This window comes from Pristis pectinata, chromosome 10, assembly GCF_009764475.1.
Source record: "Pristis pectinata isolate sPriPec2 chromosome 10, sPriPec2.1.pri, whole genome shotgun sequence".
In the NCBI taxonomy this organism is placed as follows: domain Eukaryota; kingdom Metazoa; phylum Chordata; class Chondrichthyes; order Rhinopristiformes; family Pristidae; genus Pristis; species Pristis pectinata.
In genome coordinates this window covers 4,148,929-4,173,607 of record NC_067414.1, presented here as the reverse complement: position 1 = coordinate 4,173,607, position 24,679 = coordinate 4,148,929, and the positions used below count along the sequence as shown (strand labels likewise).

Genomic DNA, 24,679 nt, shown 5'->3' with positions numbered 1-24,679 from the left:
CTTTCCCTCCTTCTCTCTCCTCCGGACCTTCCATTTGTGTCTCCTTTCCCTCAAACCCACCTCCTCACCACAGCCCACCGTCACCCATCTTCCTCCTCTTCCTGTCACAAACCAGCAACAAAAGAAACACACTGAGCATGATTCAGTGTTAAAAACTATTTTATTAATCACTACTTATGATGATACGTAAAATAAAAGTTAAAAAAAAACGTTAGTATGTTAGAATTCAACAATGTTAAACCTCGAACGTTAACCCCAAAACTCGTCGTGTGTGTGTGTGACAAAGTCCAAAACTCCCAGTTCCTGAATGGTTCTTAAAGTTCAGTTCCGCAAGCCATAAGGTGAAACATGAGCAAGGGCTTCTTCAACAACCACCGTTGTCTGAAGATAAGATGTAGATGTAGAAAAACATAGAGAGAGTACATACGAAATCCAAATGTTCCACGATGGAACCCAAACGACACTTCAGTGTTTACTCGGTAGTGACTTCCTCACCCCGAAAAGCATCCGAACCGTGGTCGTCCACACACAAATACCTGTTTCCTTCTACAGGTCAGCAACAAAGTGAACTCCACCGGATTACTTCCAACTTCCATACATGGATTTCAGTGGCAAACACAGTTATTGTTTCTCATCCATCGATAGAGAAAACAAGCAGGCTGGTGTCTCTCTCCCTTCTCTCTCTCTCTCTCCTTCTTCTTCTTCTTCAACAACGTCATTACGTCCTTTATCTTCTATTGGCGTAAGCACGCCCCACACACACATACACACATACACACACTCTCTCTCCCTTCTCTCTCTCTCTCCTTCTTCTTCTTCTTCTTCTTCTTCTTCAACAACATCATTACGTCCTTTATCTTCTATTGACGTAAGCACGCCCCACACACACATACACATACACACACTCTCTATCTTAAAGGGACTTTCACTGAGTCCGTAACACTCCCCTCCTGGTTCCATTTTCCCTACTACACACACAGTTCACCCAGTGCTCCCCACCTCCCCACCCCGGTTCTGGTTCCGTCTGCCATACGCCTCTCCCCTAATGGTTCCCATTCTCACCCCCTTTACTTCTCAGAATCCAGCACCAGTAACCCTTTGTCTTCCTGCTTATCTCCTCCAGCAGTTGTCTTCGACCTGCACAGTCTCCTCTGCCCACCTTGCCCCACCCGCCTCAGTTCTTTGCTCTCTCCCTCTCTTTGTCTGCCTCCATCTGTCATTCACCTGCCTCCGTGTCCTCTCCCCTACCTGGCACTACCTGCCTGTCACCTTACACCCCTCCTCAGTCCACCAATCACCCCGAACTCCTGTCACACCACTCCGCCTCTCCTCTGTACACCGGCCGTCTCCCCTCTCCACTCTTGGTCCCGATGCAGGGTTTCGACCTGAAACATCGACAATTCCTTTCCCCCTCACAGATGCTACTCGACCCGCTGAGCTCCTCCAGCAGATTGTGTGTTACTGTGACAACCCTGTTGTTCTTTGCAACAACTACTATCTGCAAACGTGTGTTCTGGAAAGACATCAACGCGCAACTTCACATTAACATTGCGTGCACTCCTTGGTGTGCAGGTCCAAAGATCCTTGAAGGTGGCAGCACAGGGAGATAATGTGGTCACAGCAGTATGTGGCCTTCATTAGTCGAGGCACTGAACACAACAACAGGGATGTTACACTCCAACCTTATAAAACCTTGGTCAGACCACAGCTGGAGTACTTCATGCAGTTCTGGTCACCACACTGTAGGAAGGATGTGACAGTGCTGGAGAAGGTGCAGAGCAGGTTCACCAGGATGCTGCCTGGGACGGAGCGTTTTAGTAATGAGGAGAAACTGGAGAGGCTGTGTCTGTCATGGTTCTGAGTACTGGCCTCGATTTGGCTCCATCTATGATGCTTTGTTGGGCAGCACATGGATTCCCTGCACGACTAATTGCATAACGACACACACCTGAGCCCCATCAGGGGCCTAACATAAGTACCCGGGTTTCTCTAGCACTAGTTGCTAGAGTATCGGTTAACCTTTGGGTATACTTTGTCTCCTGGCTGCTTAGAGTTGTCAGCTCAAGAGCAGTCCTGGTTTCACTGTTCCTCTTAGGATATCCAGTTTTTGTGTTGGGATTCCACCTCAGATCCCCTAGGCAAGATTCCTTCCAGTCGCTGCCTGTGTTGGCTTTCTGAGAAAGCCTCCTGACTCCAATCTCGTACCAGTGTGCCGCATTTGGGTTCTCTGTGAGCTTGCTCTTTGCTCAATGTTGTGACAGTGTCTGTCTCCCTGGAGTGGAGGGGGATAAGGGTGGACATGACTGAAGTATGTAAAATTGTAGGGGAGTAGACTGCAGGAAATGTTTCCTCTTATCGGAGGTGAATAAAACTAAAGGACAGAGATCTGGAGTAATGGATAAGAGATTTGGAGGGGATCTGAGTTGTACATAAAGCACCATTACAAAAGACCAAGGTCTTTTTTCACCTAGAGAGTAGTGAGTACCTGGAGTGTACTGGTGGAGAGTGGTGGGAGCAGAGTCACTGACATGGTGGGCAAATTACTGGAGAAGATTCTTATAGACAGGATTTATGGGCATTTAGAGAAGCATAGGCTGATTAGGGACAGTCAGCATAGCTTTGGGAGGGGCAGGTCATGCCTCACGGGTCTGATTGAATTCTTTGAGGATGTGACAAAGCACATTGATGAAGGTAGAGCAGTGGACGTGGTGTACATGGATTTTAGTAGGGTGTTTAACATAGAACAGTGCAGCACAGAACAGGCCTTTCGGCCCACAATGTTGTACTGGCATAGCTAAGTTTGACAAGGTTCCTCATGGAAGGCTCATTCAGAAAGTCAGCAGGCATGGGATCCAGGGAAACTTGGCTGTGTGGATTCAGAACTGGCTTGCCCATAGGTGGTGGTAGGTGGAGTGTATTCTGCCTGGAGGCCGATGACCAGTGGTGTTCCACAGGGATCTGTTCTAGGACCCCTGCTCTTTCTTATTTTTATAAATGACTTGGATGAGGATGTGGAAGGATGGGTTAGTAAGTTTGCTGATGATACAAAGGTTGGTGGTGTTGTGGATAGTGTAGAAGGTTGCTGTAGGTTACAACAGGACATTGATAGGATGCAGAGCTGGGCTGAGAAGTGGTAGATGGAGTTCAACCCGGAAAAGTGTGAAGTGATACACTTTGGAAGATAGAATTTGAAGGTGAAATACAAGGTCAATGGCAGGACTCTTAGCAGTGTGGAGGAACAGAGGGATCTTGGGTTCAACGTCCATAGATTCCTCAAGGTTGCCATGCAGGTTGATAGGGTTGTTAAGAAGGCGTATGGAGTGTTGGCCTTCATTAGTCGGAGTATTGAGTTCAAGAGCAGTGAGGTAATGCTGCAGCTCGATAAAACTCTGGTTAGACCACACTTGGAGTATTGTGTTCAGTCCTGGTTGCCTCATTATAGGAAGGATGTGGAAGCTTTAGAGAGGGTGCAGAGGAGATTCACCAGAATACTGCCTGGATTGGAGAGCATGTCTTATGAGGACAGGTTGAGGGAGCTAGGGCTTTTCTCTTTGGAGAGAAGGAGAATGAGAGGTGACTTGATAGAGATATACAAGATAAGAGGCATAGATCGAGTGGACAGTCAGAGACTTTTTTTCCCCAGGGTGAAAATGGCTAACACGAGGGGACATAATTTTAAGGTGATTGGAGGACGGTATAAGGAGGATGTCAGGGGTAAGTTTTTTTACAGAGTGGTGGGTGTGTGGAACGCACTGCCAGCAGAGGTTGTGGGGGCAGATACATTAGGGACATTTAAGAGACTCTTAGACAGACACATGAATGATAGAGAAATGGGGGGCTATGTGGGAGGGAAGGGTTAGATAGATCTTAGAGCAGGATAAAATGTCAGCACAACATTCATGGGCCAAAGGGCCTGCACTGTGCTGTAATGTTCGATGTTCTATGACAGCATTTAAGGAGTGTCTGGACAACACTTGAATTGTCCAGCTATAGCAGGCTGTGGGAGTAATATGGATGGGCACCCACTGGTCAGCATAGGTGCAGTGGGCTGGATGGCCTGTTTGTATGTTGTGTGAGGTTATGACTCTTGTCCAGGGTATAAATACCACCCTGTCATGATATCATCTGGGGGCTGATTTTAACACTGACAAGTGTGTGAGCATTGTTACTTGCAGACTTTTCTGTGGATGTACTCATACGAATTAGGAGGATTACAATCCTTTGATCCTTGAGTCATGGCTGATCTGATCTCAGACTTAACTCCACATTCCTTCCTATTTTCCACATCTCTAGATTCCTCCATAATCCAAAAGTCCAACTGACCTCGAGTATACTCAATGCCTCAGACCCCACAGCTGTCTGGAGGAGAGAATTTAAGTGATTCACCTTGCTCTGTGGGAAGAAATTCATCTTCATTTCTGTCTGAAATAGGCAGACCCTCATTTTGAAACTATGCTCCTTAATTTTAATTTTTCCCATGAAGGGAAATATCCCTTCGACATCTTCCCTCAGAATCCTAAATGCTTCTCATTAAGTTCAGTCCTATTTTCTCAGCTCCAGTGAGTATTCGCCCAAACTGCTTGATCTCCATAACCCAACAAACCTTCCCTGAATTCCCTTTGATGCAAGTACAAGTGATCAGTATATTGAACAAGCTGTCAGGGGAAGTAGTTGAGGCAGGTACATTGAAACACTGAAAAGGTACTTAGACAGGCACATGGATAGTAAAGGTTCAGAGGGATTGTGGGCAAATGGGACTCACTTGGATGGGGCATTTTGGTCGGCATAGACCAGTTGGGCCAAAGGGCCTGTTTCTGTGCTGTATGACCTCCCAACCCCATGTCATTCCCCATTTAAATAAGGCGGCCAAAACTGCGAACAGTGCTCGAGATGTGGTCCTACCAATGCGCAGTACTCTTGTAGTAGGACTGCTTTTGTACTCCCTTCTACTGTTTCAGTTTTCCTTCCTAATTACTTGCTCTACCTGCATGCTATCTTTCTGCACACGAACACCCAGGTCCCTCTGTATCACAATGCTCCGAAGTATCCCTCTGCTTAAATGATATTCTGTATTTCTATTCTCCTCACCAAAGCAGACAACCTTGCAGTTTCCAACAGTAAACACCATCTGCTGCATGTTTTCCAACTCCCCCAATCAATCCATATCCCTTGGCAGATTCTGCATCTTCCTCGCAACTTGCTTTCCCAACTTAATTTGCATCAACAACAAATTTGGCCGCGGTACCCAGGGTCCCTTCATAGACGCAGACTGTATACAGTTGAGATCTCAGCACTGAATCCTGCACCACCCACCAGAGTTAGCATGCCAACGTGATATTGATTCACTTATCCAGCCTCTCTGTTTCCTCCAGGATAACAATTTTTCTGCCACATTACTCCAAACGCCAAAACTCCTCAACAAAAATAGAAAAAGCTAGAATTACTCAGCAGGTCAGGCAGCATCTATGGAAGGTGAAACTGCTAATGTTCCAGATCCAGGACACCATGCCTGAACTTTTGTGCAGTAACCTTCCATCGGGAAGTTTATTAAATATCTTTAGGAAAAGCAAATACTCTACATCTCTGGAGTTCTCTTTCACATCCTCAAAAAATGTCAATAAATGTAACTGCGGATTTCCTCCGGGTGCTCCGGTTTCCTCCCATATTCCAAAGACGTATGGGTTAGGAAGTTGTGGGCATGCTATGTCGGCGCCGGAAGTGTGGCAACACTTGCGGGCTGCCCCCAGAACACAATGCAAAAGATGTATTTCACTGTGTGTTTCAATGTACATGTGACTAATAAAGATACCTTATCAATTTCAGCTGTTATGCGTGAACTGGGAGCTAACTGGGCAGAAAATCAAAGGGCAGTGTACTTGCTATCTAATAAAAGATTTGTGTTCAGAAGCAAATGCATTACTGAAAGCTAACATTTAGGTACAGTAAACATTAGGATAGGTAAGTCACTGGGGCCAGACGGGATATATCCAAGGTTATAACGAGAACCGAGGGAAGTGATTGCAGTGCCTTTGGTGATGATAATTGCATCCTCACTGGCCACAGGAGTAGCGCCGGATGACTGGAAGGCGGCAAATGTTGTTCCCTTGTTTAAGAAAGGAAGTAGGGATAACCCTGGGAATTACAGGCCAGTAAGTCTTACTTCAGTGGTGGGCAAGTTACTGGAGAAGATTCTCAGAGACAGGATTTATGGGCATTTGGAGAAGCATAGGCTGATTAGGGACAGTCAGCATGGCTTTGTGAGGGGCAGATCGAGCCTGATTGAATTCTTTGAGGATGTGACAAAGCACATTGATGAAGGTCGAGCAGTGGATGTGGTGTACATGGATTTGATAAAGTTCCTCATGGAAGGCTCATTCAGAAAGTCAGCAGACATGGGATCCAGGCTGTGTGGATTCAGAATTGGCTCACCCACACAAAGAAGGTGGTTGTAGATGGAGCGTATTCTGCCTGGAGGTTGGTGACCAGTGGTGTTCCGCAGGGATCTGTTCTGGGACCCCTGCTCTTTGATTTTTATAAATGACTTGGATGAGGATGTGGAAGGGTGCGATAGTAAGTTTGCAGATGACTCGAAGGTTGGTGGTGTTGTGGATAGTGTAGAAGGTTGCTGCAGGTTACAACAGGACATTAATAGATGCAGAGCTGGGCTGAGAAGTGGCAGATGGATTTCAAAATGGAAAAGTGTGAAGTGATACACTTTGGAAGATCGGATGTGAAGGCAGAATACAAGGTTTATGGCAGGACTCTTAGCAGTGTGGAGGAACAGAGGGATCTTGAGGTCCACGTCCAGCAATCCCTCAAAGTTGCCACGCAAGTTGAAAGGGTTGTTAAGAAGGTGTATGGTGTGTTGGCCTTCAATAGTCGGGGTATTGAGGTCAAGAGCTGCCATGTAATATTGCAGCTCTATAAAACTCTGGTTAGACCACATTTGGAGTATTGTGTTCAGTTCTGGTCGCCTCATTATAGGAAGGATGTGGAAGCTTTAGAGAGGATGCAGAGGAGATTTACCAGGACACTGCCTGGATAGGAGACCATGTCTTATGAGGATTGGTTGAGTGAGCTCGGGCTTTCCTTTCTAGAGTGAAGGAGAATGAGAGGTGACTTGATAGAGGTGTACAAGATGATAAGATATCTTTTATCTTATCAAGTCCTATTCGATTCATTTTTTTCTTTCAAGCATCTAGAATTGATCCAGCCTTTCTTTTAGGAAACCAAAGGGAATAACATGCTTTCATGATCTATTTGTTGATAACTGTTTCTTGTCATTTGAACAGTTCTCTAATAAATACAATTTGCCTAGATCACATTTTTTTTTAGATATTTACAGATTAGAAACTTTTCAAATGTTACTCTACCTACTTTTCTGATACCACATCAAATTGAAATTACAGAAAGAAATTTTAGGTTTTAACCCTTATCAGAAGGGCTTGATAGCAATAATTTATGATCAGATTGTGAAAATACGTTTAGGGATATCTGATAAAATTAAGAATGAATGGGAAGGAGAACTTCAGATACTCTTACCTATAGAGACATGGAAGAAAATTCTCCAATTGGTTAATACCTCTTCAATGTGCACTAGACACTCTTTGATACAGTTTAAGGTGGTTCATAGGACCCATATGTCTAAGGATAAGTTAGCTTATTTTTATAAACATATAAATCCTATCTGTGATAGATGTAATTCTGAGGTGGCTTCCCTGACACGTATGTTCTGGTCCTGCCCTCTTTTGGAAAAATATTGGAAAGACATTTTTGATATTATTTGTGGTATTGAGTATCGATTTACAACCCCATCCTATTACGGCAATTTTTGGGTTACCAGTGATGGATTCTGGCCATCTATCTGCCTCAGCTTGTCGTATGATTGCATTTGTTACATTAATAGCCAGGAGAGCCATTCTATTTAAATGGAAAGATCCTAAACCCCCTACTACAGTCCAATGGTTTTCCCAAACTATAACATGTTTAAACTTAGAAAAAAATTAGGAGTGGTACTGTTGAGCCTTCGCTTAAATTTGAAGAAACTTGGAGCCCATTTATCCAGCATTTTCATATGATGTAAGCTGACCTTTTCCAAATCCTTTTCAATAACTTTCTATTCGAATATAGAGGAGTGGAGTTAATGACATAATAATGCTTTTAACCGATGAAATACGCCAGCCCAGCTTTTGTTTAGTTTTTGGTTCATTTTTGTTTATTATTACTATTTGGTTTGTTTTTTTTTGTTTTGTTTTTTTTTCATATAATCAAATTTCTTTTTAAATCTTTTTCATGCTCACTTATCAACAGATTGGGAGATTCAGATTAAACATTTTACTCTTTGTGTCTGTATACATTAGCTGTTATTACTGTAAACCCGACCTCTTTGTATCATGTGTATAATTACTACTGTAATGTTTATTAATTTGAAAATTAATAAAAAGATTGGAAAAGAAAAAAAAAGATATCTTTATCAGTCACGTGTACATCAAAACACACAGTGAAATGCATCTTTTGCGTAGAGTGTCCTGGAGGCAGCCCGCAAGTGTCGCCACGCTTCCGGCGCCAACATAGCACGCCCACAACTTCCTAACCCGTACATCTTTTGGAATGTGGGAGGAAACCGGAGCACCCGGAGGAAACCCAAACTCCTAAAAGACAGCGGCCGGAATTGAACCCAGGTCACTGGCGCTGTAAAGCATTATGTTAACTGCTACACTATCGTGCCTGAATGGATCAAGTGGACAGTCCGAGACTTTTTCCCAGGGCGAAAATGGCTAACACAAGGGGGCATAATTTTAAGGTGATTGGAGGAAGGTATAAGGGGGATGTCAGAGGGAAATTTTTAACACAGAGAGTGGTGAGTCTGTGGAATGCCATGCTGGCAGGGTTTGTGGGCGCAGATACATTAGGGACATTTAAGAGACTCTTAGAGAGCCACATGAATGATAGAGAAATGGGGAGGTATGTGGGAGGGAAGGGTTAGATAAATCTTAGAGCAGGATAAAATGTCGGCACAACATTGTGGGCCGAAGGGCCTGTACTGTGCTGTAATGTTCTCTGTTCTATGTTTAAACATGTGTAAAGGCAAATGGAATATTGGTGTTAATACACGAGGATTGTGTCCAAGTGTGAAGCCTTCTTACTGTGTGGCCAAGCATAGCTCCAACGCCATCTATAAATTGGCCGACAACACCACTGCTGTTGGCAGAATCATGGATGGTGACGAGGCAGCGTACAGGAGTGAGACAGGTCAGGCGGTTGAGTGGTGTCATAACAACAACCTTGTGTTCAATGTCAGCAAAACCAAGGAACTGATTGTGGACTTCAGGAAGGGGAAGTCAGGGGAACAGGCACCAGTCCTCACTGAGGGGTCTGCGGCGGAAAGGGTGAACAACTTCAAGTTCCTGGGTGTCAACGTCTCAGAGAACCTGCCTGGGCCCAGCCCACAGATGCAACCATGAAGAAGGCACGCCAGCATCTCAACTTCCTTTGAAGTTCAAAGGGATTTGGCATGTCATCGAAGACTGACAAACTTCCACAAATATACAGTGGAAAGCATTCTGACTGGCTGCATCACAGCCTGGTGTGGAAACGCCAATGCACAGGGACACAAGAGGCTACAGAGAGTGCTGGACTCAGCCAGTTCCATCATGGGTACAGCTCTCCCCACCATTGAGGAACATCTACAAGAGGTGATGTCTCAGCAAGGCGACATCCATCATCAGCGACCCCCACCATCCGGCCGTGCCCTCTTCTCGATGCTGCCATCAAGCAGGAGGGTACAGGAGCCTGAAGACCCCACACCTCAAGGTTCAACAACAGCTTCTTCCCCGCTGCCGTCAGGTTCTTGAACCCACCTGAAAAACTTTAACACTGCTTCGGACTAGATTTCATTTCTCTTTCTCAATCTTGCATGAGTGTCATTCTGTTTATTTGAATTTTGTGAATGTGTTAAGACGTACAATTTATGTTAATTTAAATTTTATGTTAACATATTTGTTGTGTCTGTAACGGACTATGCTGCTGCTGCAAAAGCTAATTTTCATGGCATTAAGGACCCTGGGTATGTGTGCCTATGACACCAATAAACTTGAACCTATTATACTGACGCCTAGTTCGACTGCATACTGGCGTACAATATAAAGTCTGGTCTCCCTTCTGAAGGACAGATGAAGGAAGAACCATACAATTCATCGGCTTGATTCCTCAGAGCGAGGGTTGTTCTACGAGGAAAGATTAACTGACAGGGCCTGTACTCCCTGGAATTAGAAAAGTGAGAGGAGATCTTAATGAAACATGTAAATTTTGACAGATCTGGTCAGGTTAGATGCAAGAATGATGCTTCCCTTGGCCGGAATGCACAGAACCAGGGAATGCAGACTTAAACTAAGAGGTCAGCCATTGAGATGAGAGATATCTTTATTAATCACATGTGCATCGAAGCACACAGTGAAATGCATCTTTTTGTATAGAGTGTTCTGGGGGAAGCCCGCAAGTGTCGCCATGCTTCCGGTGCCAACATAGCATGCCCACAACTTCCTAACCCGTATGTCTTTGGAATATGGGAGGAAACCGGAGCATCCAGAGGAAACCCACGCAAACACGGGGAGAACGTACAAACTCCTTACAGACAGCGGCGGGAATTGCATCCGGGTCACTGGCGCTGTAATAGTGTTACGCTAACCGCTACACTACCGTGCCTGAGATGAGAAGAAATTTCTTCACCTTGAGGAATCTTTAGAAGTCTCCACTGAAGAGGGCTCTGTAGCTCAATCACTGAGTATTTTCAAGACAGAGACTGAGAGATGTTTAGATATTAAAGGAATCAAAAGATATGGAGTTAATGCAGGAAAGGCACTGAGACGAAGTATCAACCATGATCTTATTGAATGGCAGAGCAGACAGGTAGGCTCAAGTGATCTAATTCTGCTTCAGTTTATGTCCCGTCGGAAGTTCCAGATCTCAACCACTGCTGGAACTGACAGGAATGGTCTGGAGTGAAACACTGTGCCTCGGAATACACAAGGGAATGAGTGCCCTGCTCTTCCGATGTCCTGCCAGGCATGGTCAAGTAGAGGGTAGTTTCCGAACCTCTGCAAGGACACACTTACACAGGGATCAGAACTGAGGTCCATCATTGCACCCAAAGTGAACCTGATGTCTTCTGCGATGGGTTGAAGGTGCAGCTGGAGAGAACATGTGCAGCCCATTTACTTTCTGTTCAGGCCTGCTCTCCTGCATGTGATGCACACTGAACCTCAAGTTCAAATTTAAGTTTACTGTCATAGGCATGCACACACAGGGTATAAATGCCATGAAAATTAGCTTTTTGCAGTAGCAGCACAGTCCGTTACAAACAAGACAAATATGTTAACGTAACTTTAAATTAACGTAAATTGTACGTAACTTAACACATGCACAAAAATCTGAAATAAACAGAATGACACTCATGCAAGATTGAGAAAGAGAAATGAAATCTAGTCCGAAGCAGTGTTAAGGTTTTTCACGTGGGTTCAAGAACCTGACGGCAGTGGAGAAGAAGCTGTTGTTGAACCTTGGGATGTGGGTCTTCAGGCTCCTGTACCTCCTACCTGATGGCAGCATCGAGAAGAGGGCATGGCCCGGATGGTGGGGGTCCCTGATGATGGATGATGCCCTGCTTAGAAATCGCCTCTTGTCGATGTCCTCGATGGTGGGGAGAGCTGTACCCCTGATGGAACTGGCCGAGTCCACCACTTGCTGTCGGCTCTTGTGCTCCTGTGCATTGGAGTTTCCACACCAGGCTGTGATGCCCACCGATTGTAAACTCAAACCTCACTGCTGCACACCAACCCTCTTGTATATACAGGCTCACTACGTACACAGATGGACGCAGCCCAGAGTCTGAATGTGTGTTATGCATGCCATGATGCAAGCAAACTCTGTGATCAAACTTAACCTCAAGTTAATCACATTTAATATCAACCATTAAATCTCAGGTCATCATCTTCAAGCTTTTCTCCATGTGGCATGTGCATCCGGACTAAACAGAGATGTTCTATTCTTTCATCATTACGAGATCAGAATCCAAGAGCTCCCTGTGTAATATCATAAACACAACATGCACGGCAGTGCTTCGACGAGAAGGACCAAGAGCACCTTCTGAGGCCATCCAAAGGAATAAAGGAGTCATTAGGAAAGAGTTTGGTGCCCAGGCTTGGCAATGAGATGATGGAGCAGACTCAAGGTGCTGTTTGACCTGCTCGCCTCTATTTCTTATCATCTTAACTGGGCATCTGAGCCAGCGTCACCCACACGTAAAGAATAAGTTTCAAAAAGGAGTTGCAGACGGTACTCACGCGTACAACACTGTCCTGGCGTCTCCAACTTTCCCTCCATCTCCCACTGTCAAAGTGTCATAACCTCTTTCCAGGTCAAATTCTTCAAACTTAAGCTTGATGATCTGTTGGTAAACAAAACTGTGAGCTCTCTCTGAAAATTAATTTCTCCCTTATTTTTTGCATAACTCAGTAAAATAGTAACGGATTATTCCACGATGTGTTTAGAAGACTTTATAATGCACTTTTTCTGCAATTAAAAATTAAACATTGCATTAAAGGGACGTCAAATTATCAGTACATTGACAGCCATTCTTTCGATTACAATAGATTTTAAATCTTTACAATACCTTTGTTATAAGACACTCTGCAATGAAGGCACATAACATAGCATATAAGGATGCCCTGATAATTCTTTTTTGCACGGTTAACCTTATAATCAAAGAGAACAAGAAAGGCATAGGTTTTATTCTGCAGCGACCTTGGGAAAAAAGACTCTCACTATGTACCCTTATCTATGCCTCTCATCATTTTATAAACTTCTATCAGGTCTCCCCTCAGCCTCCACCGCTCCAGAGAAAACAACCCAAGGTTGTCCGACATCTCCTTATAGGTCATACCCCCAAATCCAGGCAGCACCCTGGCAAACCTCTTCTGTACCCTTTCCAAAGCCTCCACATCCTTCTTATAATGGGGTGACCAGAACTGCACGCTATGTTCCAAGTGCAGCCGAACAAAAGTTTTATACAGCTGCATTTAGTTCTGACCTGCCAGATTCCAAAACTTAGCAATCTCCAGCCTCAATCTCCTTCAATAAAACCAAGTCATCTCGGATGATTTTTCATCTTTGCCTTTTAAATTGGTTCAATGACTCCAGATCTTGAACTCTGTCACATTTTTAAATAGTCACAATGGATTGCTACACAGCTATCTATTTTTGCATGTTGCTAGTACGAGATGGTTTATGATCTCAGGGGGAAAAAAAAATGACGTTAACTTTTTGCTGCACCTCATGGTGTAAGCATCTACACTTCCTGCCAAATTTCAGGGTGCACCAAGTTAATGTACACTGGATTCAATTGGCTTAAAAGAAGAACAGGTTGAAAACAGAAGAATAGTTGACAAGTTACAACAACAAACACCACCCCTAACTATTTGCTTCTGTCTCGAAGATTATCGGAGAGCCAATGGTTCACTCCTGCTAAGCAGCCAGTTGAAGGAGCAGGTACAAAGTTCCAGCACTCCACAAAGTTAGTCCATGAGCCGATGTTTTGTCAGAAACAATTAGCTCTGTTTTAATTAAAGGCAAATATTTCTGATGAATGGGGGAGTGGGAAGATCACAAACAGCAGAAATAGGGTTTAGCTTTTTGAAAAAGGCAGTAGAATCTGAAATTGTAAAATAATGTGGTAATGCTGGAGATACTCAGCAGGTCAGGTCAGGTCTGTGGGATGAGAAGCTAGGTTAACCTTTTAGGCTGAAGACCCTTCGTCAGAACTTCTAGTTTAGCTCTTCATTCATACATGTGAAAGGGATGATGCTGGCAATGCCAGCGTGTGCTCTTTTGCCTAACTAACCTTCAGAGGGGTTGAAGAACTATCCAGTGGTGTTAACTTTAGTAGGGATGTCGGACAACGGCAATGGGATCTTTAGAGTCCAGCAAGTTGAGATAGAATTGTGGAGCTGAGAAAATACATAACGATTCTGGGTTTGAACTGGGCCTTAATAGCTGCACTTACCTTTTCACTGTCTATGAGTAAAAAAGAAAGCACTTATATTTGACGGCAACTCACTTTTTTGTAACTGTTCAGTTATTCAAGTTCAATTCAAGTTCAGTTGGATTCAGTGGAATTGAATTTAGGAGCCGTGAGGTATTGTTGCAGCTATATAGGTCCCTGGTCAGACCCCACTTGGAGTACTGTGCTCAGTTCTGGTCGCCTCACTACAGGAAAGATGTGGAAGCCATAGAGAGGGTGCACAGGAGATTTACAAGGATGCTGCCTGGGATGCGGAGCATGCCTTATGAAAGCAGGTTGAGGGAACTCGGCCTTTTCTCCTTGGAGAGACAGAGGTTGAGGGGGGACCTGATTGAGGTGTATAAGATGATGAGAGGTATTGATAGGGTAGATAGTCAGAGGCTTTTCCCCAGGGCTGTATTGGTGGCCACAAGAGGACATAGGTTTAAGGTGCTGGGGAGTAGATATAGAGGAGATGTCAGGGGTAAGTTTTTTTACTCAGAGAGTGGTGAGTGCATGGAATGGGCTGCTGGAAATGGTGGTGGAGGCTGATACGATAGGGTCTTTCAAGAGACTGTTAGATTGGTATATGCAGCTGAGTAAAATAGAGGGCTATGGGTAAGCCTAGTAATTTCTAGGGTAGGGACATGTTCGGCACAGCTTTGTGGGCCGAAGGGGCTGAATTGTGCTGTAATTGTTCTATGTTCTATGTAAGCATTATAGTACATGTCATACTGTTGAAAGTATCCTGACTGGTTGCATCATGGTCTGGTACGGCAATTCGAATGCACAGGAACCTAAGAAGCTGCAGAGAGTAGTGGACTCAGCCCAATACATCACGGGCACATCCCTCCCCACCATCGGGAGTATCGACAGGAGGTGCTGCCTCAAGAAGGCAACATCCATCATCAAAGATCCCCACCATCCGGGCCGTGCCATCTTCTCACAGCTCCCATCGGGCAGGAGGTACAGAAGCCTGAGGTCCCACACCACCAGGTTCAGGAACAGCTACTTCCCTTCAGCCATTCGGTTCTTGAACCAACTGACACAACCCTAATCACTACCTCAGTACAGCAACACTGTGAGCATTTTGATCACTTTGCACTGAAATGGACTTTTTGTTTTCTTCCAATTGTGTTCTTTTTCTTGTAAAATTTGTGTAGAATTTATGATTAATTTATCGTTTTCTTGTGAATGTTGTCTCTGATGTTACGTGTCTATGATGCTGCTGCAGGTAAGTTTTTCATTGCACCTGTGCACACATGGACTTGTGCAGGTGACAATAAACTGAACTTTGACTTTCATAATAGATCACTTCTGATTTACGAATCAACTGAAAATATTTTTATCAAAGAAGGTGATTGCAATTTATATTTAACATGAACAGGTTAGCATGGGTAAAGAAACATTCAGAGGTATCGCTCCGGATACACTGTACGTGGGTCCTTTTGTGGTGTGTCTCAGCTTTGATGCAACCTGTGGACATGCCAATGTTACATGTGAGCTGATGGACCCACAGGAATTTTACGCTCCTGGTAAGTTAGGACTTTCAGGAGAGGGAAGGAAAGAAATATAACAGGTGCACATTAAACAATTACAATCTAACCACCTCCCACGTCCCCAGCATTCAACACTCAACGTGTTTTACAAGAATAAAGTCTCCAGTCCTGATGGAGGGTCTCAGCCCGAAATGTCAACTGCTCATTTCCCTCCATGGATGCTGCCTGACCTGCTGAGTTCCTCCAGCACTTTTTGTGTATTGCTCCAGATTCCAGCATCTGCAGAATTTCTTGTGTCTAATAAAGATAGAACAACTCCTTCCCCTCCGTCATCAGTTATGAACAGTCCATGAACACTACTTCATTGTTCTTTTTTTTGTGGATTATTTATTTATTTTGTAATTTAAAGATTTTTATGTCTTTGCACTGTACTGCTGCCACAAAGAACAAATCTCACGTCATATTAGACAGTGATAATAAACCTGATTCTGATTTAAAAGAATTCGAAGATATGTCAAAATGAGGTCCTACTGCTTCTTCTGAGATACAGTATTCAACAGTGAGGTAAATGGTTGAAATCCAATCCTAAAAGTGATTTGCTGCAAACACTATAATAGGTTAATTTATTAATCCCACCCTGCCGATCAGCAGACTACATCATTGTCCAAATAAGAGATGATGCTAAAATCTGTATTGAAAGTGGAATACCTCACTTGTGTACCTGCTTGAAGTTAGCTCTGCCTTTTCCCAACTCACTTAGCTTAAGAATCAAGTGCTAAAATGTAAATGTTTTCAACCAGTGTCCCCCTCCAATGATATTTACAACACCGTTTTGAGAAAAGGTAAAGATCCCAGCTGTCAAAGTTGTTGTTGGGGAGCTTGTCATCAGCAAATCTTCTGAGGGCTCATTTAGTGTCAGTGTTGTTCCTTCATCAGATCATCTGCTGCACCATCCTAATCAGGAAATAGGCAACAGCACAAGACAGTTTTTTTCGCTTTAGCTTCTGAGATGCACTCCTGTAAAACTGCACAGAGTGTTTCAGCATGCTTGTAACTGAAGGGAAAATTAAGACAGGCACAGCCACCCGCCCCTGGGTGTTAACATATCGGACAACCTGTCCTCAGCCCAGCACATAGATGCAGTCACAAGGAAGGCACGCCAGCATCTTCACTTTTGTAGGTGGTTCAGGCAGTTCGGCTTGTCACCGAACACTCTGACAAACTTTACACGTGTACTGCTGTATGCATCCTGACTGGTTGCATCATGATCTGGTACAGCAATTCGAATGTGCAGGAATGAAAGAAGCTGCAGAGAGCAGTGGACTCAGCCCAATACATCACGGGCACATCCCTCCATACCATCGGGAGTATCCACAGGAGGCGCTGCCTCAAGAAGGCAACATCCATCATCAAAGATCCCCACCGTCCGGGCCATACCATCTACTATTGGGCAGGAGATACAGAAGCCTGAAGTTCCACACCACCAGGTTCTAGAACAGCTAATTCCCTTCATACATTTGGTTCTTGAACCAACCGGCACAACCCTAATCACTACAGTTTAGCAACACTATGACCATTTTGATCACTTTGCACTACAATAGACTTTGTTTTCTTTGTTCTAATTGTGTTATTTCTTGTAAAAATTTTGTCTAATTTATGCTGTTTTTCTTGTGAGTGCTGCTTGTCTGATGCTCTGTGCCTGTGATGCTGCTGCAAGTGAGTTTTTCATTGCACCTGTGCACACATGGACTTGTGCATATGGCAATAAACTTGACTCTGACTTTAACTTTGACATAGAACAGGAAAGCTGATTACAGTCTGAATAAACTCCAGTCACGAACGGGTCGAGAAAGGTTGGATGTTATCCCTGGCTGCTGAGATCGAGATTCATGGATCACGGTCTCAGGAAATGGACTAAGGCCTTTAAGACATTTCTCTCCTCAGAGGACACTGGACCTTTGGAATTCTCGACTGCAAAGGACTGTGGAAGCCAAGTTACTGAATATACTTAAGAAGGAGATACACAGATATCTTGACACAAAAGTCATCAAGGTAAAGAGCAGGAATATCATATATCTGGACAGTAAAGACACCTACGTTTGGCTATTGTTTATTGACTGCAGCTCCGCCTTCAATACTATAATCCCAAGCAAACTCATCACCAGACTCTAAGACCTGGGACTCATCACCTCCCTCTGCAACTGGATCCTTGACTTTCTGACCAACAGACCGCAATCAGTGAGGATAGGCAGCAATACCTCCGGCATGATTATTCTCAACACTGGTGCCCCACAAGGCTGCATCCTCAGCCCTCTCCTCTACTCCCTAAATACTCATGACTGCGTGGCCAGATTCTGCTCTAACTCCATCTACCTTTACAGATAATACCACTGTAGTGGGCCGTATCTCAGATAACAATGAGTTGGTCTTCATCAATGGTGCTGAGGTCGAGAGGGCTGAGAGCTTCAAGTTCCCAGGAGTGAACATAACCAATAGCCTGTCCTGGTCCACCCACATAGATGCCACGGCCAAGAAAGTTCACCAGCACCTCCATCAAACATGTCCCCATTAAACCTTATGGCTGATGGTAGGGACAGAAAGAAGGTATTACAGGTGAGACATATTGGAAAGTATCAGCTCTGTGTGTTCCTCTTTTTCCATTGTTCAAGGAAGCGGAACAGCAAAAGCAGGAATTTGACATTCCGGTCAGGAGAACATACTTGGATGTAGAATAAGTCATAACCCCTAGCCCTTGATGAACATTTTTCTTGTTTGGCATGCACATTGAGAAAGCCTCATAAAACAAAGACAGGATTTTGGCTCCTAAGTTGTTAAGGTGCAACAAAGAGAACTCCCTGCAAACTCTTCACCATTGACATGGACTTTATTCCTGAGATATCACAAGAAAGGAATTCTAAAATGTGTGCCAGACCTGAATATTTTACCAAGTTGTTTGTCACTGGCAAAATTGAACAGAGGGGAAGATTTGCTTTCATAGTAAGTTCTTGACATGATCCTTGGCAGGTTGCTTCAACCTTAAAGAAAACATCTTCCAGCTCTGAATTACAAATTGGGTCTCAGGTTTCAGTTCTCTGGCTACAAGTATTGGCAACATAAAGTCGTCTGATAAAATATGGTAGAGATAAGCCATTGAATGAAATTGAATCTGTAACCATTATATCAATTCAGCACAAAATCTCAGCTTGACTTATTTTGGGAATGTTACTTTACTACTGTGGTAATTATAGAAGAGAACTCTTTCAATGACCAACATTCTCTGTCAGCTGATGAATTTAACTTTCCGTCTCTTGCCTGAGGGAGGTTTAAGTTGGTGGGCATTTGCAGAGACAGGTACAAGTCAGGTATAGGTGTAACACTGGATGCAGTCTAAATAGGTTGAAAAGGTAAGTGCAAATCTAAACACTTCTCGCTGCCTCGGTGAAGCAGCCAGCAAAATCACCCTGGACATTCTCTCTTTTCCCTGCTCCCTTTGGGCAGAAGATACAAAAGCTTGAAAGCACGTACCACCAGGCTCAAGACAAGCTTCTGTCCCGCTATTTTAAGACTCTTAAACGGACCTCTTGTTCGATAAGATAGACTCTTCACCTCACAATCTACCTCAGAATCAGAAACAGAATCAGTTTTATTATCACTGACACATGTTGTGAAATTTGTTGTTTTGTGGCAGCAGTACAGTGCAAGACATAAAGAGACAAAAATTACTATAAGTTACCAAAATAAATAAATAGTGCAAAAGAGGAATAACGAGGTACTGTTCATGGGTTCATGGACCATTCAGAAATCTGATGGCGGAGGGGGAGAAGCTGTTCCTGAATCATTGAGTGTGGGTCTTCAGGCTCCTGTACCTTCTCCCTGATGGTAGTAACAAGAAGAGGGCATGTCCCGGGTGGTGAGGGTCCTTAATGATGGATGCTGCCTTCTTGAGGCACCACCCCTTGAAGACGTCCTCGATGGTGGGGAGGGTTGTGCCCGTGATGGAGCTGGCTGAGTCTGTAACCCTCTGAAGCCTCTCTTGATCCTGCACATTGGAGCCTTCATACCAGGCGGTGATGCAACCAGTCAGTGATGCAACCAGTCAGAATGCTCTCCACCGTACATCTGTAAAAATTTGCAAGAGTCTTTGGTGACGTACCAAATCTCCTCAAACTCCTAACAAAGTAGAGCTGCTGGCGTGCCTTCTTCGTGATTGCATCAATGTGTTGGGCCCAGGATAGATCCTCTGAGATGTTGATGCCCAGGAACTTGAAGCTGCTCACCCTTTCCACTGCTGACCTCTCAGTGAGGACTGGTGTGTGTTCTCCCGACTTCCCCTTCCTGAAATCCACAAACAATTCCTTGGTCTTGCTGACGTTGAGTGTGAGGTTGTTGTTGCGACACCACTCAACCAGCTGATCTATCTCACTCCTGTATGCCTCCTCGTTGCCATCTGGGATTCTGCCAACAACTATGGTGTCACTGGTGAATTTATAGATGGCATTTGAGCGAGGAGGAGGTGTTACTACCGATCCGCACTGACTGTGGTCTCCTGATAAGGAAGTCGAGGATCCAGTTGTAGAGGGAGGTACAGAGGCCCAGGTTTTGAAGCATGGTGATTCATACTGAGGAAATGGTGGTGTTGAATGCTGAGCTGTAATCGATAAACAGCAGTCGGTAACACATGTTCTGCTGTTGTCTAGACGCTTCAAAGCTGAGTGGAGAGCCAGTGAGATTGTGTCTGCTGTAAACCTGTTGTGGGGCTAGGCAAGTTGCAGTGGGTCCAGGTCCTTGCTCAGGCAGGAGTTAATTCTAGCCATGACCAACCTTTCAAAGCTCTTCATCACAGTAGATGTGAGTGTTACTGGGAGATAGTCACTGAGGCAGCTCACCCTGCTCTTCTTGGGCACCAGTATGATTGCTGCCCTTTTGAAGTAGGTGGGAACCTCCGACTGCAGCAATGATGGATTGAAGATGTCCTTGAACACTCCAGCCAGTTGGTTGGCACAGATTTTCAGTACCCTGCCAGGTACACCATCAGGGCCTGACACCTTGCGAGGGTTCACCCTCTTGGAGGACGTTCTGATGTTGACCTCCGAGTCACAGATCACAGGGTCGTCAGATGCTGTGGGGATTTGCACAGGTGCAGTGTTATTCTCCCTTTCAAAGAGTGCATCAAAGGCGTTGAGCTCATTGGGGAGTGAAGCATCATTGCCAGTTACGTTGTTAGGTTTTGCCTTATAGGAAGTAATGGCACGCAAACCCTGCCACAGCTGTCGTGCGTCCAATTGTGTCTCTAACTTCACGTGGAATTGCCTTCCCGCTCTCACGGTGGCCTTCTGTAGGTCATACCTGGACTTCTTGTAGGGTTCTGGATCACTGGTCTTGAACGCCACAGATCGAGCTCTCAGCAGACTGTGAATTTCTTGGTTCATCCAGGGCTTCTGGTTCAGGAAAGGCAGACACTCATCCACGCAGGTTCTGATGAAGTCAGTGATGACTGTTGCATATTCACTCAGATCCAAAGGTGAATCCCTGAATATGGCCCAGTCCACAGATTCAAAGCAGTCCTGTAACCATTCCTCTGTCTCCCTTGACCAGACCTTCGCAGTCCTCACCACTGGTTCTGCAAGTCCTCAGTCTCTGCCTGTATGTCGGGAGTAAAAGTACAGCCCAGTGATCGGACTTGCCAAAGTGCGGGCACTGGACAGCATGGTGAGTGTTCCTGACAGTGAAGTAGCAGTGATCGAGTGTGTTGGCTCCTCTGGTTCCGCAGGTGACATGTTGGTGGTAGTTGGTCAGAGGCTTCTTCACGTCGGCCTGGTTGAAGTTTCCTGTGATGATTGGGAAGGCATCAGTGTGCATTGTCTCGTGACTGCTGATCACGGTGCTCAGCCCCTCCAGTGCCAGCTTGACGTTTGCCAGGGGTGGAATGTTCACCGCTACCAGGACAACGGCAGAGAACTCCCTCAGCAGGTAGAACAGACAACACTTGACCTCCAGATGTTCCAGGCCGGGGGAGCAGGACTGAGACAGATCCGCCACATCTGTGCACCACGAAGAGTTAATCACGAAGCAAACGCTGCTGCCTCTGCCTTCACCTGATGCTGCTGTCCGGTCCACGCGGTGGATGGTGAAGCCCTCGGGCCGGAGCGCTGTACCTGGAGCGCTGGGGGGGGAGCCACGTCTCTGTGAAGCAGAGGACACAACAGTCCCTGATGTCCCTCTGGTACTGCAGTCTTGCTCTGAGGTCTTCAATTTTATGTCCCACAGACTGTTCATTAGCCAGGAGGATGGTAGGTAGGGGGGGCCTTAGGACCCTGCGTTTCAGTTTTACCTGCAGCCGTGTTTTCTGAAATAATGCAGATGTTCCCTGAGCTTCCAACCGGGATGCTCTGGAGTCCCGAGTCTGTCAGGCCTTAAGATGGCTAATTTTTTTAAATGACCTGAAACAATTCTGCTTACTGCAGCCTCCGTGGCTGCAGATTCCAGCTGAAGGAGTTGTAAATGGGAGTGTTTTATAATTCCCCCGTTCTCGGGAGCTGTGCACAGAAAGTCACCTCTCTCTGGCACCATCTTTCATCTCGTGTCATGGCCTTGCACCTTATTGTCTGCCTGCACTGCACTTTCTCTGGAACTGTAACACTCTGTTTTCCGTTATAGCTTTTCACTTGTACTGCCTCGATGTACCGAAGTGATGAGACGATCTGTACGGATGGCATGCAAAACAAAGTTTTCACTGTACCTCGGTACATGTGACGATAATAAACCAATGTATGAAAGGAGGCAGAGAGAAGGAGGAACTGCATTAAGAATGAAAAAAGAAAGAGGCAAAACTAAAAAGTTCACGAAATTATTTTACTGTGGCAATTAAAATCTGAAGAGATGGGGCTGCATGTTTGGAATGGTTAATTTTCAGTGCCAGAGAGGATGGTCAACAAAAATTAACACGATAGTACGTGAAAATAGGAAGTGCGGGTAATACTGAACAAGTCAGGCCTGTACAAAAGTAAATAGAATTAATGTTTCAGGTCAAAATCCTGTCCTAGAGGATTCATTGTTGAGCTGAAACATGAACCCTGTTTCCTTCTCCACCAAAGTTGTTGACTTGATGAACATTTACCTTATCTTTTATTTTAATTTCAGACATCCAGCATCTGGTATCGGTACTGATCTTGGTTTATTATTGTCACTTGTACCAAGGTACAGTGAAAAACTTGTCTTGCACACTGATCGTACAGGTCAATTCATTACACAGTGCAGTTACATTGAGTTAGTACAGAGTGCATTGATGTAGTACAGGTAAAAACAATAACAGTACAGAGTAAAGTGTCACAGCTACAGAGAAAGTGCAGTGCAATAAGGTACAAGGTCACAACAAGGTAGATCGTGAGGTCATAGTCCATCTCATTATATAGGGGAACGGTTCAATAGTCTTATCACAGTGGGGTAGAAGCTGTCCTTGTCTGGTGGTACGTGCCCTCACCACCTGTATCTACAGTAGTTTGCTTTTGCATCGACACAAACCTGCTGTTAAATGGTAACTATGCTCATAATGATTAAACTTAATGACAGTGGTGATGTTAGTTCCAACATAACATGCTGTGTGGATGCAAAGCTTGTCGGTGTCCAGTCAAACAGCGAGGTGTCATTTCCACAAAGTTAATGGCAAAATAGTGCAATCTGGACAGTTACTTCCATTCACTGGCATCCACTTTTCACCCGAACTTTAAAGGTGACCGTCATTAACCATGCTGTTTTGTTTTACAACATGTTCTGAGCCATTAACTGCAGTCACAATTGACTTTATTCCGGAATGAAAACAATTATTTTGAATTATAAGATTGGAAATATTAATTAAAATATTAAGAGCTGAAGAAACAGCAGAACACTGACATTGAAGCAATGTACCTATTCAATCAGAAAATCCACATGACATCCATGTTAAGTGTGTGTGTGTGTGTGTGTGTGTGTGTGTGTGTGTGTGTGTGTGTGTGGGCGCGCGCGTGCGCACACACACGTATGCAGATGTTTGTGTGTGTCTGTGTGTGCTTTGAGCCTTAGAGACTGAAGGGAAACAAAATTATGAGAGGCATCGACAGGGTAGACAGTCTTTCTCCCAGGGTAGAGATGTCAAATACCAGAGGGCATTGCTTTAAACTGAGTGGGGGAAGTTTAAAAAGAAGGTGCGGGGCTGGTTTTTGTTACACAGGGAGTGGTGGGTGCCTGGAACACGCTGCAGAGGAACAGGCCCTTCAGCCCACAATGTTGAGCCGAACTAATTAAACAAGTAATTAAACACCTAACGAAACTAATCCCCTCTGCCCACACAATGTCCATATCCCTCCATTCTCTGCACATTCACGTGCCAATCCAAGAGCCTCTTTAACGCCTCTATCATATCTGCCTCCACCACCACTCCTGGAAGCACATTCCAGGCACCCACCGCTCTCTGTGCAAGAAAAACTTGCCCTGTACATCAGACTTCTTCAACCTTAAATACATGCCCTCTAGTATTAGACATTTTGACCCCGGGGGAAAGGATTCCAGCTGTCCACTCTATCTATGCCTCTCATAATCTTATATACCTCTATCAGGTCTCCCCTCAGCCTCTGCTGCTACAGAGAAAACAACCCAAGTTTGTATTTAGACAAAACTTAACTCCATCTCTGTGTGTGCATTAAGATACTAGACATTATAGAACTTAGAACATAGAACAGTACAGCACACAACAGGCCCTTCGGCCCAACAACATCGTGCTAACATAGCTAATCCCTCCTACCTACAGAATACCCCATATCCCTCTATCTTCCTCTCATTCATGTGCCCATCCAAGCCCCTCTTAAAAGCCCCAATGAATTTGCCTCCACAACCCTATCAGGCAACACATTCCAGGCATCCACCACTCTCTCAGTAAAAACGTACCCCTTACCTCTGTTCTGATCCTACCCCCTCTCACCTTAAATGCATGCCCTCTGGTATTGGATCGCTCAATAATGGGAAAAAGATATCAAATCTATTTTGTGCTGGATAAGTTATAGTTAGTGTAACCATCAGGTCAATGTCAAATCAGGTTGGACACTGAAGAGTTAATGTTCACAAGAGGTTATTTGACCATCTACACATGCAA

The 24,679-nt window shown here is 44.7% G+C and overlaps 1 protein-coding gene across 1 annotated transcript in view; it reads right to left on the bottom strand.

Moving 5' to 3' along the window:
* LOC127575302 (CUB and sushi domain-containing protein 1-like) overlaps window positions 1–24,679 on the bottom strand; it is a 2,402,828-nt gene that overhangs the window by 755,020 nt on the left and 1,623,129 nt on the right. The window contains 1 exon segment of the mRNA XM_052025075.1: window positions 12,342–12,445. Coding sequence (XP_051881035.1) covers window positions 12,342–12,445 — 104 coding nt within the window.